The sequence below is a fragment of the Manis javanica genome, chromosome 4, assembly GCF_040802235.1.
Source record: "Manis javanica isolate MJ-LG chromosome 4, MJ_LKY, whole genome shotgun sequence".
Taxonomy (NCBI): domain Eukaryota; kingdom Metazoa; phylum Chordata; class Mammalia; order Pholidota; family Manidae; genus Manis; species Manis javanica.
In genome coordinates, this window is record NC_133159.1 from 116851877 (window position 1) to 116865545 (window position 13669).

The window sequence follows — 13669 nt, forward strand, 5'->3', positions numbered from 1 at the left end:
TCCCTCACTCTGCTTATATATGCTTAAAAACAAACACAAGTACATACAGTGTATTTATCTGTTTACTGTCTCCTCCACTCTAACAGGAACTCCATGAGAACAGGCCATTTAATTTTCTTCCCAGTATCTAACACAGTAAGTGCATATTGTAAGCACTCATATTTGAGAATGAATGAATAAATAAATAATATGAAGAGGCAATGAATAGAATGAGCAGAGACAATGGTTTGGGAAAAAGTTTCTTGTATATTTTTAACTACTTACAATATATCTTAATCCATATAAAACAAAATGAAACTGTGAACACCTGACACCTGTACCCTGGAGCAGTAATACTTCTTCTTCATGAGCTATTAGAGGAATAAGACCAGCTTAAAAAAAAATCTAAGAGCTGAGAAATATTATTAGTACTGGAGACCCCATTATCTTCACTGAGAAGCTACCTGACAATGTAGTGTCCTCTTGGCCAACATCCCACAGATGTTGTGTAGTGACCTCTTCTGAGTACTCACATTCTACCCAACCAAAGATACTACTAGACTGTTAGTTTCTTAATGGCAATTGTTCACCTGCCCAGGGAATGACTATGACTGCACAGCAGCACTCAGATGATTTACTGAATGAACTGTGTATACTTCCTGTAGTCTATACTTTTCCCAAATGTGTACCTCAGACTTCTCTGGCAAAGCAGGAAGTAAAATTATCTGTAAGAACTAATACGGTCAAATAGTAACAGCCCCTTTCTTGGTCTAAATTATTTCAACTGTTGCATTTTTTGCCTGTTCTGTCAATGTATCTGAACCAAAAGTAGGCTGTTCATCCACATCAAGTGGTACACTTCACCACCCAAAACATAATGACACTAAAAATAAGGTCAACAGGGATAGAGCCTATTAAATTACAAGGGAGATTAACAATAGCTCTTCATTTTAAACACATATCAAAATGGAGCACTTTCTTCTTACAGAAGTTAGTATCTTTCACGTAAGACAATATGGTCAACCTTATCACACTGAATTAAATTTTACAGGAAATTTCATAAAACAAAGGGTCTCAAGATAAACCTCAAGTCCAACCTGAATTGGGCATTTCACCATTAAATAAAAGGGTGACAAATACATTTTCACATAGATGTGCCTTCTATAATGGTAAAGAAAGTTCTGTAACTTGATTCAGAGAGAGAAAGAGACTATATAGAGATGTGATTACATGAAGCCCTTATACTGATGACTATGAACACAAGGCGAAAGACAGACTTTATTTCATAAAATAAACAGCTTAAATCTTTTATGACCTTTCACTTATAGTCAGTGATTAATGTGAGTAAAGGCTAAACACGGAGTACAAAACACCACTAACCTTTTGACTTCTTTACATCAGGTTCAGGCTCAGATTCTCGGATGAATTGCCCCAAGTCACTGACTCTTCCAAATGTCATCTTCCTAAATAAGCATAAAAAGAAGAATGTAATTTCTACAATTTTAGGTTAGGAAGAAAAACTTCAATTTAAAAGCATCTCATCTAAATGTAAAAAGCTAGAAGCATAATTTATACCAATCTCATGTTATTCAAAGAGGGGCTTATTTAAAACAGAACAATCCCCATAGACAGCAAAATAATCTTTAATTCAATGCAATTCCATTCAAGATTCCAAAAAGTATATGAAACATGACAAGTTAATAGGTAATTCACAATTCTAAAATTCATACAGAGGAGAAAAGATACAGAATAGCCAAAATAATTTCTTAAAAGAAGAGACAAAAGGAAAGGACTTGCCCTAAGAAGATGAAAATGGATTTTATGGCTACAGTCACACACACACACACACACACACACACACACACACACACACACACACACACACACACACACACACAGTGATATAAAGTGAAGTTAAAAGGCAAAGAACAAGAAATGGACAACTTTTTAGAAAAAAACAACCTTCCAAGACGGACCAAGGAAGAAACAGAAAATCTAAACAGACCAATTACCAACAATGAAATTGAACTGGTAATCAAAAGACTACCCAAAAACAAAACTCCCAGACCTGATGGCTTCACTGCTGAATTTTATCAGACATTTAGAGAAGACCTAATACCCATCCTCCTTGAAGTTTTCCAAAGAGTAAAAGAGGAGGAAATACTTCCAAACTCATTCTATGAAGCCAGCATCACTGTAATATCAAAACCAGGCAAACATCACGAAATAAGAAAACTACAGACCAATATCCCTGATGAACACAGATGCAAAAATACTCAACAAAGTGTTAGCAAACCGAATTCAAAAACACATCAAGAGGATCATAAGTCATGATCAAGTGGGATTTATTCCAGGGATATAAGGATGGTACAACATTAAAAAATCCATCATCATCATTTACTACATCAATAAAAAGGACAAAAATTACATGATCATTTCCACAGATGCTGAAAAAGTATTTGACAAAATTCAACACCCATTCATGATAAAAACTCTCAACAAAATGGGTATAGAAGGCAAGGACCTCAACAAAATAAAGGCCACAGACAACAAACTCACAGCCAACATCAAACTTAACAGTGAAAGGCTGAAAGCTTTTTCCTCTAAGATCAGGAAAAAGACAAGGATGCTCACTCTCCCCACTTTTATTCAACATAGTTCTGGAGGTCCTAGCCATAGCAATCAGACAACACAAAGAAATAGAAGGCATCCAGATCAGCAAGGAACAAGTGAAACTGTCCCTGTTTGTAGATGACATGATATTGTACTTAAAAAACTCTAAAGAATCCACCCCAAAACTACTAGAACTAAAACCTATCTGAATTCAGCAAAGTTGTAGGATACAAAATTAATACATAGAAATCTGTTGAATTCCTATACACTAATGATGAACTAGCAGAAAGAGAAATCAGGAGAACAATTCCATTCACAATTGCATCAAAAAGAATAAAATACCTAGGAATAAATGTAACCAAGGAAGTGAAAGACCTATACCCTGAAAGACACTCTTGAGAGAAATTAAAGAGGACACTAACAAATGGAAATTCATCCCATGCTCTTGGGTACAAAGAATTAATGTTGTCAAAATGGCCATCCTGCCTAAAGCAATCTACAGATTCAATTCAATCCTTATCAAAATACTGGCAGCATTCTTCAATGAACTGGGACAAATAGTTCTAAAATTTATATGGAACCACAAAGACCCCAAATAGCCAAAGCAATCCTGAGAAGAAAGAATAAATCAGGGGGGATTACCCTTCCCAACTTCAAGCTCTACTACAAAGCCACAGTAATCAAGACAATTTGGTACTGGCACAAGAACAGACACATAGACCACTGGAAAAGAATAGTGGGCCCAGATACGAACCTACACATATATGGCCAGTTACTATACGATAAAGGAGTCATGGACATAGAATGGGGATATGACAGCCTCTTCAATAGCTGGTGTTGGCAAAACTGGACAGCTACATGTAAGAGAATGAAACTGGATTATTGTCTAACTCCATACACAAAAGTAAACTCAAAATGGATCAAAGACCTGAATGTATGTTATGAAACCATAAAACTCTGAGAAGAAAACGTGGGCAAAACTCTCTTGAATATAAACATGAGGAACTTTTTCATGAACATATTTCTGCGGACAAGGGAAACAAAAGCAAAAATGAACAAACGGGACTATATCAAGCTAAAAAGCTTCTGTACAGCAAAGGACACCATGAGTAGAACAAAAAGGCATCCTATAGTATGGTAGGATATATTCATATCCAATAAGGGGTTGACATCCAAAACATATAACGAGCTGACACACCTCGACAACTAAAAAGCAAATAACCCTATTAAAAAATGGGCAGGAGATCTGAACAGACAATTCTCCAAAGAAGAAATTCAGATGGCCAACAGGCACGTGAAAAGATGCTCCACATCACTAATCATCAGAAAAATGCAAATTAAAACCACAATGAGTTATCACCTCACACCAGTCAGGACGGCTGCCATACAAAAGACAAACAACAACAAATGCTGATGAGGATGTGGAGAAAGGGGAACCTTCCTACATTGCTGGTGGGAATGTAAATTAGTTCAACTATTCTGGAAAGCAGTATGGACGTTCCTCGAAATATTACAAATAGAAATACTATTTGACCCAGGAATCCCACTCCTAGGAATTTACCAGAAGAAAACAGGATCACAGATTCAAAAAGACATACTCCTATGTTTATCACAGCACTATTTATAATAGCCAAGAAATGGAAGCAACCTAAGTGTGTCCATCAGTAGATGAATGGATAAAGATGTGGTACATATACACAATGGAATACTACTCAGCCATAAGAAGAGAACAAATCCTACCATTTGCAACAACATGGATGGAGCTAGATGGCATTATACTCAGTGAAATAAGCCAGGTGGAGAAAGACAAGTACCAAATGATTTCACTCATATGTGGAGTATAACAACAAAGCAAAAACTGAAGGAACAAAACAGCAGCCGACTCACAGAACCCAAAAATGGACTAACAGTTACCGAAGGGAAAGGGACTGGGGAGAGTGGGTGGGGAGGGAGGGATAAGGGGATTAAGGGGCATTAGGATTAGCATGCATAATACAGTGGTCCACAGGGAAGGCAGTATAGCACAGAGAAGACAAGTAGTGACTCTAGAGCTATGCTGATAGACAGTGACTATAATGGGGTCTATGGTGGGGACTTGACAATAGGGGGAATGTAGTAACCACAATGTTGCTCATGTGAAACTTGAACATAAGATTGTATAGCAATAATAACTTAATAAGAAATAAATTTAAAAATACATAAATAAATAAAAGGTAAAGAACACAGCAAAAGTCTCATTTCTTAAGATATTGCTAACCAACAATATCCAGAAACATACAGAATTCCAATAAGTCACTAAGAAATCACCAACCATATGTGAAAGGAGACAAATACTTAATTCATAGAAAAAAACCCGAGCAACCAAAAACAAGCCAAAAGAAGCTCAGTCAATCCCACAAGCAAAAATCTAAGATAAAAATTAAATGTTTGATCTCATTTAGTGTAGACAACCAACTGGGGAAAATTAGTATCTTTATTAATGGTGGCTAAGAATACAAAATATTTTTAGAGATATTTTTAGAGGTAAACTGGTACAAGATCTATTGAAATTTAAAACCTCCTTTTTGGTATAAGGGAAGTATATACAAGGAAGTCCTCTGCTATACTGTGTATAACAGGGAAAAATTGCAAACAACTTACATTACATACTCATCAATACCGAACTAGCCAAATAGTGGCACAACACATTACGGAAACTTCTGCCACAGTTATGACCTATAATTAACATTATATAAGGAATGCTAAAACATTGTTAAAATGAGGTAAATCTGAACAGACTCATACAAAAGAATCTCCAAAATTCACTATGAATGAAAGCACAAGATACAGAAAAGTGTGTAACATCAATTACATAAAAATAAGCAAACAAAAATATACACCATAACATAACCGTGGTTATCCTGAGTAGGAAGGGAAGAACATGGGCACTGACACACAATCAAAGGGGACACTGGCCTTATCTGCAAATTTAATACTTTATAAGAAGAGGTTAATGTATTTGTAATTAAAAGTTAAAAGGAGAAAAACAAATTTAGTGATACCTTTGTATTATTTCCTTTCCAGCAAAGTGCATCTTATTTTAGAGATATCCTTCCTAATAAGTTATCATTTCACACACGGGTGCCAATATACACCAACTGATACAAATTTGTTTGCCTTGAGAAAAACTTAGGAAGATGCTAAAACCATTAAAACTAAAATAAACACTGAAAACTATCTTTAAATATGAAGAACAATAATTCATTTCTCTATTTCTGATTCATTTTTTAAAAATATATTTATTTTACATACACAAAAAAACTACAGAAGTAAAACATCTTGCAACTGATAGACTGTCTCAAGTAAGGTTTTAAATAAATGGATCAACCATTCCTTAAGAATAAATATCTTTGGGAATCAAGGATTATTGCCCTCGTTTAGGCCTATTGTCCACCATTTCCTAAAAGAAGAAATAAAGATTTACTACAATGCTGACACAGATGAGGTGCTTTCCAAAGACAATGTGGTCAACTAATTTTTATTTACTTCAAAGTACTTTTCTAGACTCCTTAATCTCCCAAATGTAAGTTGTACTTTCCAATAAAAGCAATTAAATACACTGAAATTCCTTTAGAGCACTGCCCAACCATGGTTGGAGCTGGAGTTTATTAGTCAAGACTTTACACAGGTTTATGTGTTAATCAAGCTATCTTTAAGGGAAGAGATTTTATGATCTGATCTGTGGCATATCCTATGAATCACTGTCTTTTTGTTACAGGATAAAATAAACAACCAATAAATACAAAGGACTAATTTTATTTCATTTCCCATATTAGTTATAAAGTCCTAAATGAATGATATTGGCATCTTTGTACTTTATTTGTATTTTTGCTTTTAACATAGGACTCAAACAAAACAGAAGAGATAGCCTAAAACATACTATATAAATATGACACTCATCAATCTTATTAAGGTGGTGGAATAATGATGGTAATAATATTTACAAAGTGCTTACTAGATTTGTTTTAAATGCTTTTCATCTATTACACCACTTAATCCCCTCAACAGCCCAATAAAGTAGTAATATTATCTTCACTTTACAGATGAGAAAACTTAAGAGACAAAGAGGTTAGGTAGACTGCCAATGAGTGGCTAAGCCAACATTAAAAACGAGGAGGCCACTTCTGAGCCTTTACTCCCAATCATGTTCTATGGCACATTATGAAGTGCTGGGCATATAATAATGTATGAAAAATAATTTTAAAATTTTAAATTAAAAAATTTAAAAGATACAAAATTCACTACACTTGTAAAAATTCTAGACATGAGCCAAACTTACCCTGCATACGTCCGTTGATATAAAGATTCTGGATCCAGACTTGCAGCATCAACAATTATCGCTTCATCAAAATTTTTTAAAATTTTAACACTGGCTTTTTTCATACTGGACTACAACAAAAATTGTAAATTTAATAGTTTATTATTCAGGAATCAAATTAGTCCTGGGTTTCTATGACAGATTAGTACAAAATCTTTACTGTTCGAAATAAATTCAATTTTCATTTAACCCATCACTACTGAGATGCTAATAACAATGATTCTGAAATGTAACCTCAAAATATAACTACAGGAGGAAAGCACAATATTAAAATGTATACATATGTATAAGTATGTTTTCTTATTTTCTTAATGACCTAAATTCCTGTGCTGTCTTCACAGGAATTATGTTCCCAAGTGTGCAAAGCAACCATCCATCCAGGTATATGCACCTTGGCTAATAAAGGTAAAGTCCAACTTTTACAGGATAACCATGAATGCTTCTGACTGAGGCCATGTGACAAAAAGAAGCTAAGAATAACTTCCTAAAATAACCAGCTAGATGAGTGTAGTTAAGTTCCCCTCCAGTATTCTACCTTTCACAAAAATAGCAAGTCAGAATTGGTATTTTTTTGAAACATAGAGCCATGGGTTGACTAAGAAATTCTACATCTAAAAATACAATTACAAACACACTTACACACAGAATTATTCACTGAAACATTGTTTAAAATAACAAAAAACAGGAACATGGTTAATATCCATGACTAAGATATAGGTTAAGTTAATAAATAACTGAACAGACTCTTATAGAACACTCTTATAGAAAAAGGGCTCTCTTTATTGTGCCAAGGAAGGCATATAATTAAAAAGAAAAAGGCACCAGAATAAAGAGGGGATACTTTTTTGAGTCTATTTTTACTCAGATACCAAAACCAGATATCATAAGAAAAGAGAACAGACCAATATCTCATGAGTACATATGCAAAATCCTCAAGAAAAATACTAGCAAACCAAACCTGGCAGCATATAAAAATAATTATATACCACAACCAAGTGGGATTTATCCCAGGAATTCACGGTTGACTTAACATCTCATAATCAATGTACACTGATATACTATATCAATAGAGTAAAAATCAAAAACCCACATGATCATTTCAAGTGATACAGAAGAGCATTTGACAAAATACAACATGCTTTTATGATAAAAAAAATCAATAAATTGGGAACAGTAGGGAACTTTCTCGACTTGATAAAAAGCATTTTGAAGAACAATTAACATCAGCTAAAGGGTAAAAAACTGTAAGCTTTCCCTATGAGATCAGGAACAAGACAAAAATTCCCACTTTCACCACTTTTATTCAACATGGTATTGTATGTTGTAGCCAGAGAAATTAGATAAGAAAATGAAATAAAAGGTATCCAAAGTGGTAAGAAGAAAACTATTTCTATTCAGAGAGATGACATGATCTTACATGTAGAAAATCCTAAAGAATCCACAAGAAAACTAATAGAGCTAGCAAATTAATTTAGTAAAATTGAAGACACAATATCAACACACAAAAGCAATTATATTTCTATGCATTATCAATGAAGAATTTAAAAATGAAATCAAGAAAACAATTTTATTTCTAGTAGCACTGAAGAAGTATAAAATACTTAGGAATAAATTGACCCAAGGAGATGTAAGACTTGTACACAGAATACTATAAATGTTGCTGAAATTAAAGATATCCCATGTTCATGTACTGGAAGACTAATATTGTTAAGATGGCAATACTCCCCAATCTACACATTCAATGTAATCCTGATCAAAATGAAAAAGGTGATTCTAAAATTTATATGGAATTACAAGGGACCCATAATAGCCAAAACAAACTTGCAAATGAAAAAAGCAAAGTTGGAGGATGCACACTTCCTGATTTCAAAACTTACAAAGCCATAGTAATCAAAACAATGTAATATTGGCAGAAGGATAGACACACAGATTGATGGAGCAAAACTGAGAGTCCAGAAATAAACCCATACATCTATGGTGAGATGACTTTCAACAAGGATGCCAAGGCTATTTCAAGAGTGAAAGAATAATTTTTTCAATAAATGGTCCTGGGACGACTATATTGAAAAGAATAAAGTTGGCCCTACCTCACATAAGATGCAAAACTAACTCAAAATAGATCAAAGGCCTAAAACTCTTAGAAGATTTGAGAGGTGTTAGTTAAAGGATACAGAGTTTCTTTCTTGGGTAAAAAGACAAAGAAATGTTCTAAAATTGATTATGGTGACAGTTAAGCACTCCATGAATGTACCACAAAGCACTGAATTATATACGATGTAAACGGATGGATTATATGGTATGTGAATTTTTATCTCAAAGCTGCACAAAAAAAAAAAAAGAAAGAAGAATATGTACAGTATGATCTCAGTTATAAAATGGTAAGAACAGGTAATAACAATCAATGCCATCAAGTCAGGATAGTAGCTAACCTGGCAGGGAGGAAGACAGTACCTAGAGGGGTCACAAGAGTTTCCAATGTACTGATAATATTCTGACTCTTGATCTGGATGCTTGTTACAAGGGTTAGGTCTGTTTATGAAAATTCTTCAGGCTATGTATAATTATGGTGTGTAGTTTCCTATATGTATATTATGTTTCAACCAAAAATGTAAAATATATTTATGGTTAGCATCTAGGTCTTGAAAGTGCCTAAATAAAAAAACATTTTAGCCTATATCAAAGAACAAAATGGCAACCAGATTTAGCAGGTCACCTCCTATGTAAGTAACCTTAATAGGAGGAAAAGGTACTGAGGAAAGCCATGTTGATGGTGATTATTGATGGCAATAAAATAGTACTGTCTTACAGATAGAGAAAATTTACCCAATGCCCAGGGAAAAAATATCCAAAGTGCTATTTGTTAACAGTAACAAGAAAATAATTAAGCTGTATTATTAAACTTAGGGCAAAGAACAGATGTGGACTATACTTCTGGCTCTAACACTGTAACTTCAATAAAACCAGTTAACTTTTTTTTTTTTAATCAGTTAACTTCTTAATATCTCCTTAGATCTCTTGGGGATAACCAAGATCTCTTGGTGTGATTTTGGGGAGAATCAGATAAGGTTTGATATACTAATGTACTCCAAAAAATACAAAAAATACAAAAAAGGTTAAGGAAATGTAAAATGGCACTACAGTTCAGAAAACCAAAAGCCCTTCAGTGAAAAACAGTATTAGGAAACATAGGAGCTCACTCAATTATTCTTTAAAGAAAGCATCCAAATTTAGTTACTAAAATTTCCTGAATTATCACACAAAGAGCTCTTCAGAAACTCCAAATGAATGTTATGTTGTTTACTAAAAGCAACAACTACAGTGTCCAGCAGAGTAATAGCCTGAATGAAACAGCATGACAAAAAGGTAAAAAGACAAAGGAATGTTCTAAAATTGACTATGGTGACAGTTAAGCACTCCATGAATGTACCACAAAGCACTGAATTATATACAATGTAAACAGATGAATTATACGGTATGTGAATTTTATCTCAAAGCATGATACCTTATAGTATAATATGCTGTTAATCACCATAAACACTTTGATAAGAATATATAAGCAGCCTGATTTTGTTTCTCTTTTGTTTATTCTGCAACTTAAAACTTACAAACAGGATCTATTACTGGTGTTTGAAGAAGATCTGTATGCTTTTTTTCCTAATGGCAGAGGTAAATGGATCAATACCTGAGAAAGTGAGCTGTCGGAACCACCTGGGTGAGAGTCATCAGGGGGGCCCAAAGAGCTGTGAGCAGTAAGTGAAACACTCCCTCCTAGAAATTCATCTCCTCGAACTGAATGAATGAGATCATTCAAATATTTATAATAAAGATTGCTGGACAAAAAGCCAGGCAAAAAGACCTGAAAGAGAAGACAAGCATTATTTTAAAGTTAAAATCACATACAACTAAAACTTTATTTTAAAACAAAATTTTACCTACAATTCTACCAGCTACTACAAATGACTTTACTTTTTATTATACTTCAAGTATTATCCCTTTGTACACAGTTTACACTGTAACTATAAATTGCAAGTATGATTTATGTTTTTCCCCTCAAATAGCTGCCATGAAAATATTACATAGACCTGATATTCACATTTCCTTAGTGTCCATAAAATAGTCCAAAGACTGGATATAATTTGATATTAGATTTTTCTGGTTTGTTATAGATATTAAAGTCTTTGTCTATATACTGATTCTAACTGTTGAACTGATTTCCTTAAGATAAACTACCAGGAGTGTGATTACTGAATTAAATAATATGATCATTTTAGATTTGATATATCCAGTCAATTTACCATTTAGAGGTATCAGTGTATATTACCTGCAATATTATCAAGGTAAATGTTTTGACACAGGCTTACCAACACTGGACTGTGTTTTTTCAAATGTTGTTAAATAAATGCTTAATGGTACATGGATGTTTTTATTTGCATTTAAAAATGATTAATGATGCTGAATAAGTTCCCATTACTGTTGGGAACATTTCCTATTACTAACTTTTCCTTCATGGCATCTTCTTTTTAGACAGAGCTCCAGGAGCCATGCTTCTTTTATTTACCACTGAAACACCAACACCTAGCACAGAAATACTCAAAGTATTGGTGAACTTGATAGTATTCTTAAAATTAGTATAAGTCCTTTCCTTGCATACACACATTTATTGAGAAATATTTTTATATTTACATTTTATATATATTTTAATTTTATTACCCAGGAAGTCTATATTCTGTATATGATACAGATTTGAATCTTTTCCTGTTAAAACAGAAATATTTTAATTTTAAACATGAAATAAATTATTATTCCTGGGCAAAAACTGATATGCTCTTTAGTTTACCACCAGCTTTTTAATTATCTGATTTTTATATGTAACTCTTCCTTATTCCTGGGGTTCAGTTTCTATGTGTGATCAATGTATGTATCAGTGCTCACTTAACCCTTATCCACCTAGATACACATGACATATTTAAGTGACAAAACCTCATGGGTTTATCCTGGGCTCTTGTGTAATTCCTGGTAGAATACTCTAGTTTATTAGAAGAATAAATCATTCTCAAATACCAACATTTCATTATTAAAAAGCTATTAGTGATATCCCATAAGTTATCATGAAACACAAAACTAGTGCTCCAACACCATTGACAGATATTGGTGGAATATATGGATCATTCATAAGCTAACTTTGCCCAATACTATTATCTAATTATCTAAAAAGACATAAAAAAAAACAGTAATAGTAGCAGTGAATATTTTTTAATGCTTACTATATGTGTCAAGTACTACATTAATAATAAGAATTGCATACATCTTACCTCATTTTTATCCTCAACATAACTTTGAGGTAAGTCCATATTATCCCCTTTTACAGATGAGAATAGCATTAAAGATTTTCAACAACTGCTTGACATCACTCAGTCTCTAATGGTTAAGATTCATACATACGAAGTCAGATTCAAAGCCTTTGCTCTTAAACATTATGCCACAACTGCTTCGATTTCCCACTGTTCTGTTTCATTTGGGTTTTTTTTTGTATGCTATACATTCTGGGTTCCACCAAAAAAAACCTATTGTAGTTTAATTACCTTCTCCATGGTTGTCCAGGCCTGACGTAATGGAGTTGTGAAACAGTTAGGGAGTGGCCCACCTTCCCTGCAGATATTGGATTCAATTTCTAATCGCACGACATCATCAAATCCAAGAGGATGCGTGGCTTGCAGGGAGAAGTACCTAGGGCAGAAAGAAAGCCAAAGTAAAACCAAATTCCATTAAAACTAAATTCCACAGCAAGTTTAAAGCCACTTTGGCATCTAATGAGAGAATCTTCTATGATGCTACATGTATCAGTCTATATGTCTAGATTATTGAGCCGGGTGATGACAGCCCAGCTGCGACCTCTACTCCTATTGTCCCAAAGATATCTGAGTCAACTTGCTCCTCTCCATCTGCCTTCCATCGTCCTTAGTTCCTGTTTAAGATTTCTGAGGGTCAGGCTACAGCTAAGGCAAGGGAATCAACCAAGCACACGTATTTAATTGGCACTTATTCTCTGTTCAGCACTTAGTAGACAGAGATGGGTTTAAAAGAGGGCAAGACACAGTCATTTCCCCTGGAAAGGGAGCAGGAAAGACCCATGAATGGAATACAATAAGAACACACCATCACAACTATAAGGCATATATAAAATACATTATAGGAATTCAAAACAAAATAGCACTGAGGGTGAACTGGATGGATCTGATGTCCTTGGACAGAATAATAGGACTTGCTGATTTATAAAGTGGATACAAAAAAGCATTAAAAGCAGAAAAACTTATCTGTCCTCTTCCAAACACTGGAGTGGGTTTTAACTCCTGTCTATGATACAAATACAGAAAAGCTGTTGAGGCATGACTGTGATGATGCATATGTAAAAGAAAAAAACAAGCAGGAACTCATAAAGTGAAATTTGGTATAATGAATCTGGTAAAATGACAGCACCAATGGGATGCCACACAGCAATCTTCATCTGAAAATGGAATACAGTGGGAAAACAGCGTCTCGGTTCTGTGTGGTTACTGTGCACCGGCCAGGACCTTACTAATGTCACTCTTCTGTTCCGGCATAAAGAAAACTTACTTTTTGTTATTGGTATTTTTGTAACAAGAAGTGAGTCTCCATCTTGCAATAATAAGTTAGTAAATATTCCTTCATGATTTGAATTTTTGGGCACACCAGACCAAA

The 13669-nt window shown here is 34.0% G+C and overlaps 1 protein-coding gene across 6 annotated transcripts in view; it reads right to left on the minus strand.

Moving 5' to 3' along the window:
- AKAP10 (A-kinase anchoring protein 10) overlaps positions 1–13669 on the minus strand; it is a 77496-nt gene that overhangs the window by 17157 nt on the left and 46670 nt on the right. For all 6 annotated transcript variants that reach the window (XM_073234741.1, XM_037012955.2, XM_037012950.2 and 3 more), the window contains 4 exons: positions 12532–12676; positions 10632–10805; positions 6911–7020; positions 1360–1442 (listed from right to left, as the gene is read on the minus strand). In XM_073234741.1, coding sequence (XP_073090842.1) covers positions 1360–1442; positions 6911–7020; positions 10632–10805; positions 12532–12676 — 512 coding nt within the window. The remainder of the gene's footprint in view (positions 1–1359; positions 1443–6910; positions 7021–10631; positions 10806–12531; positions 12677–13669) is intronic.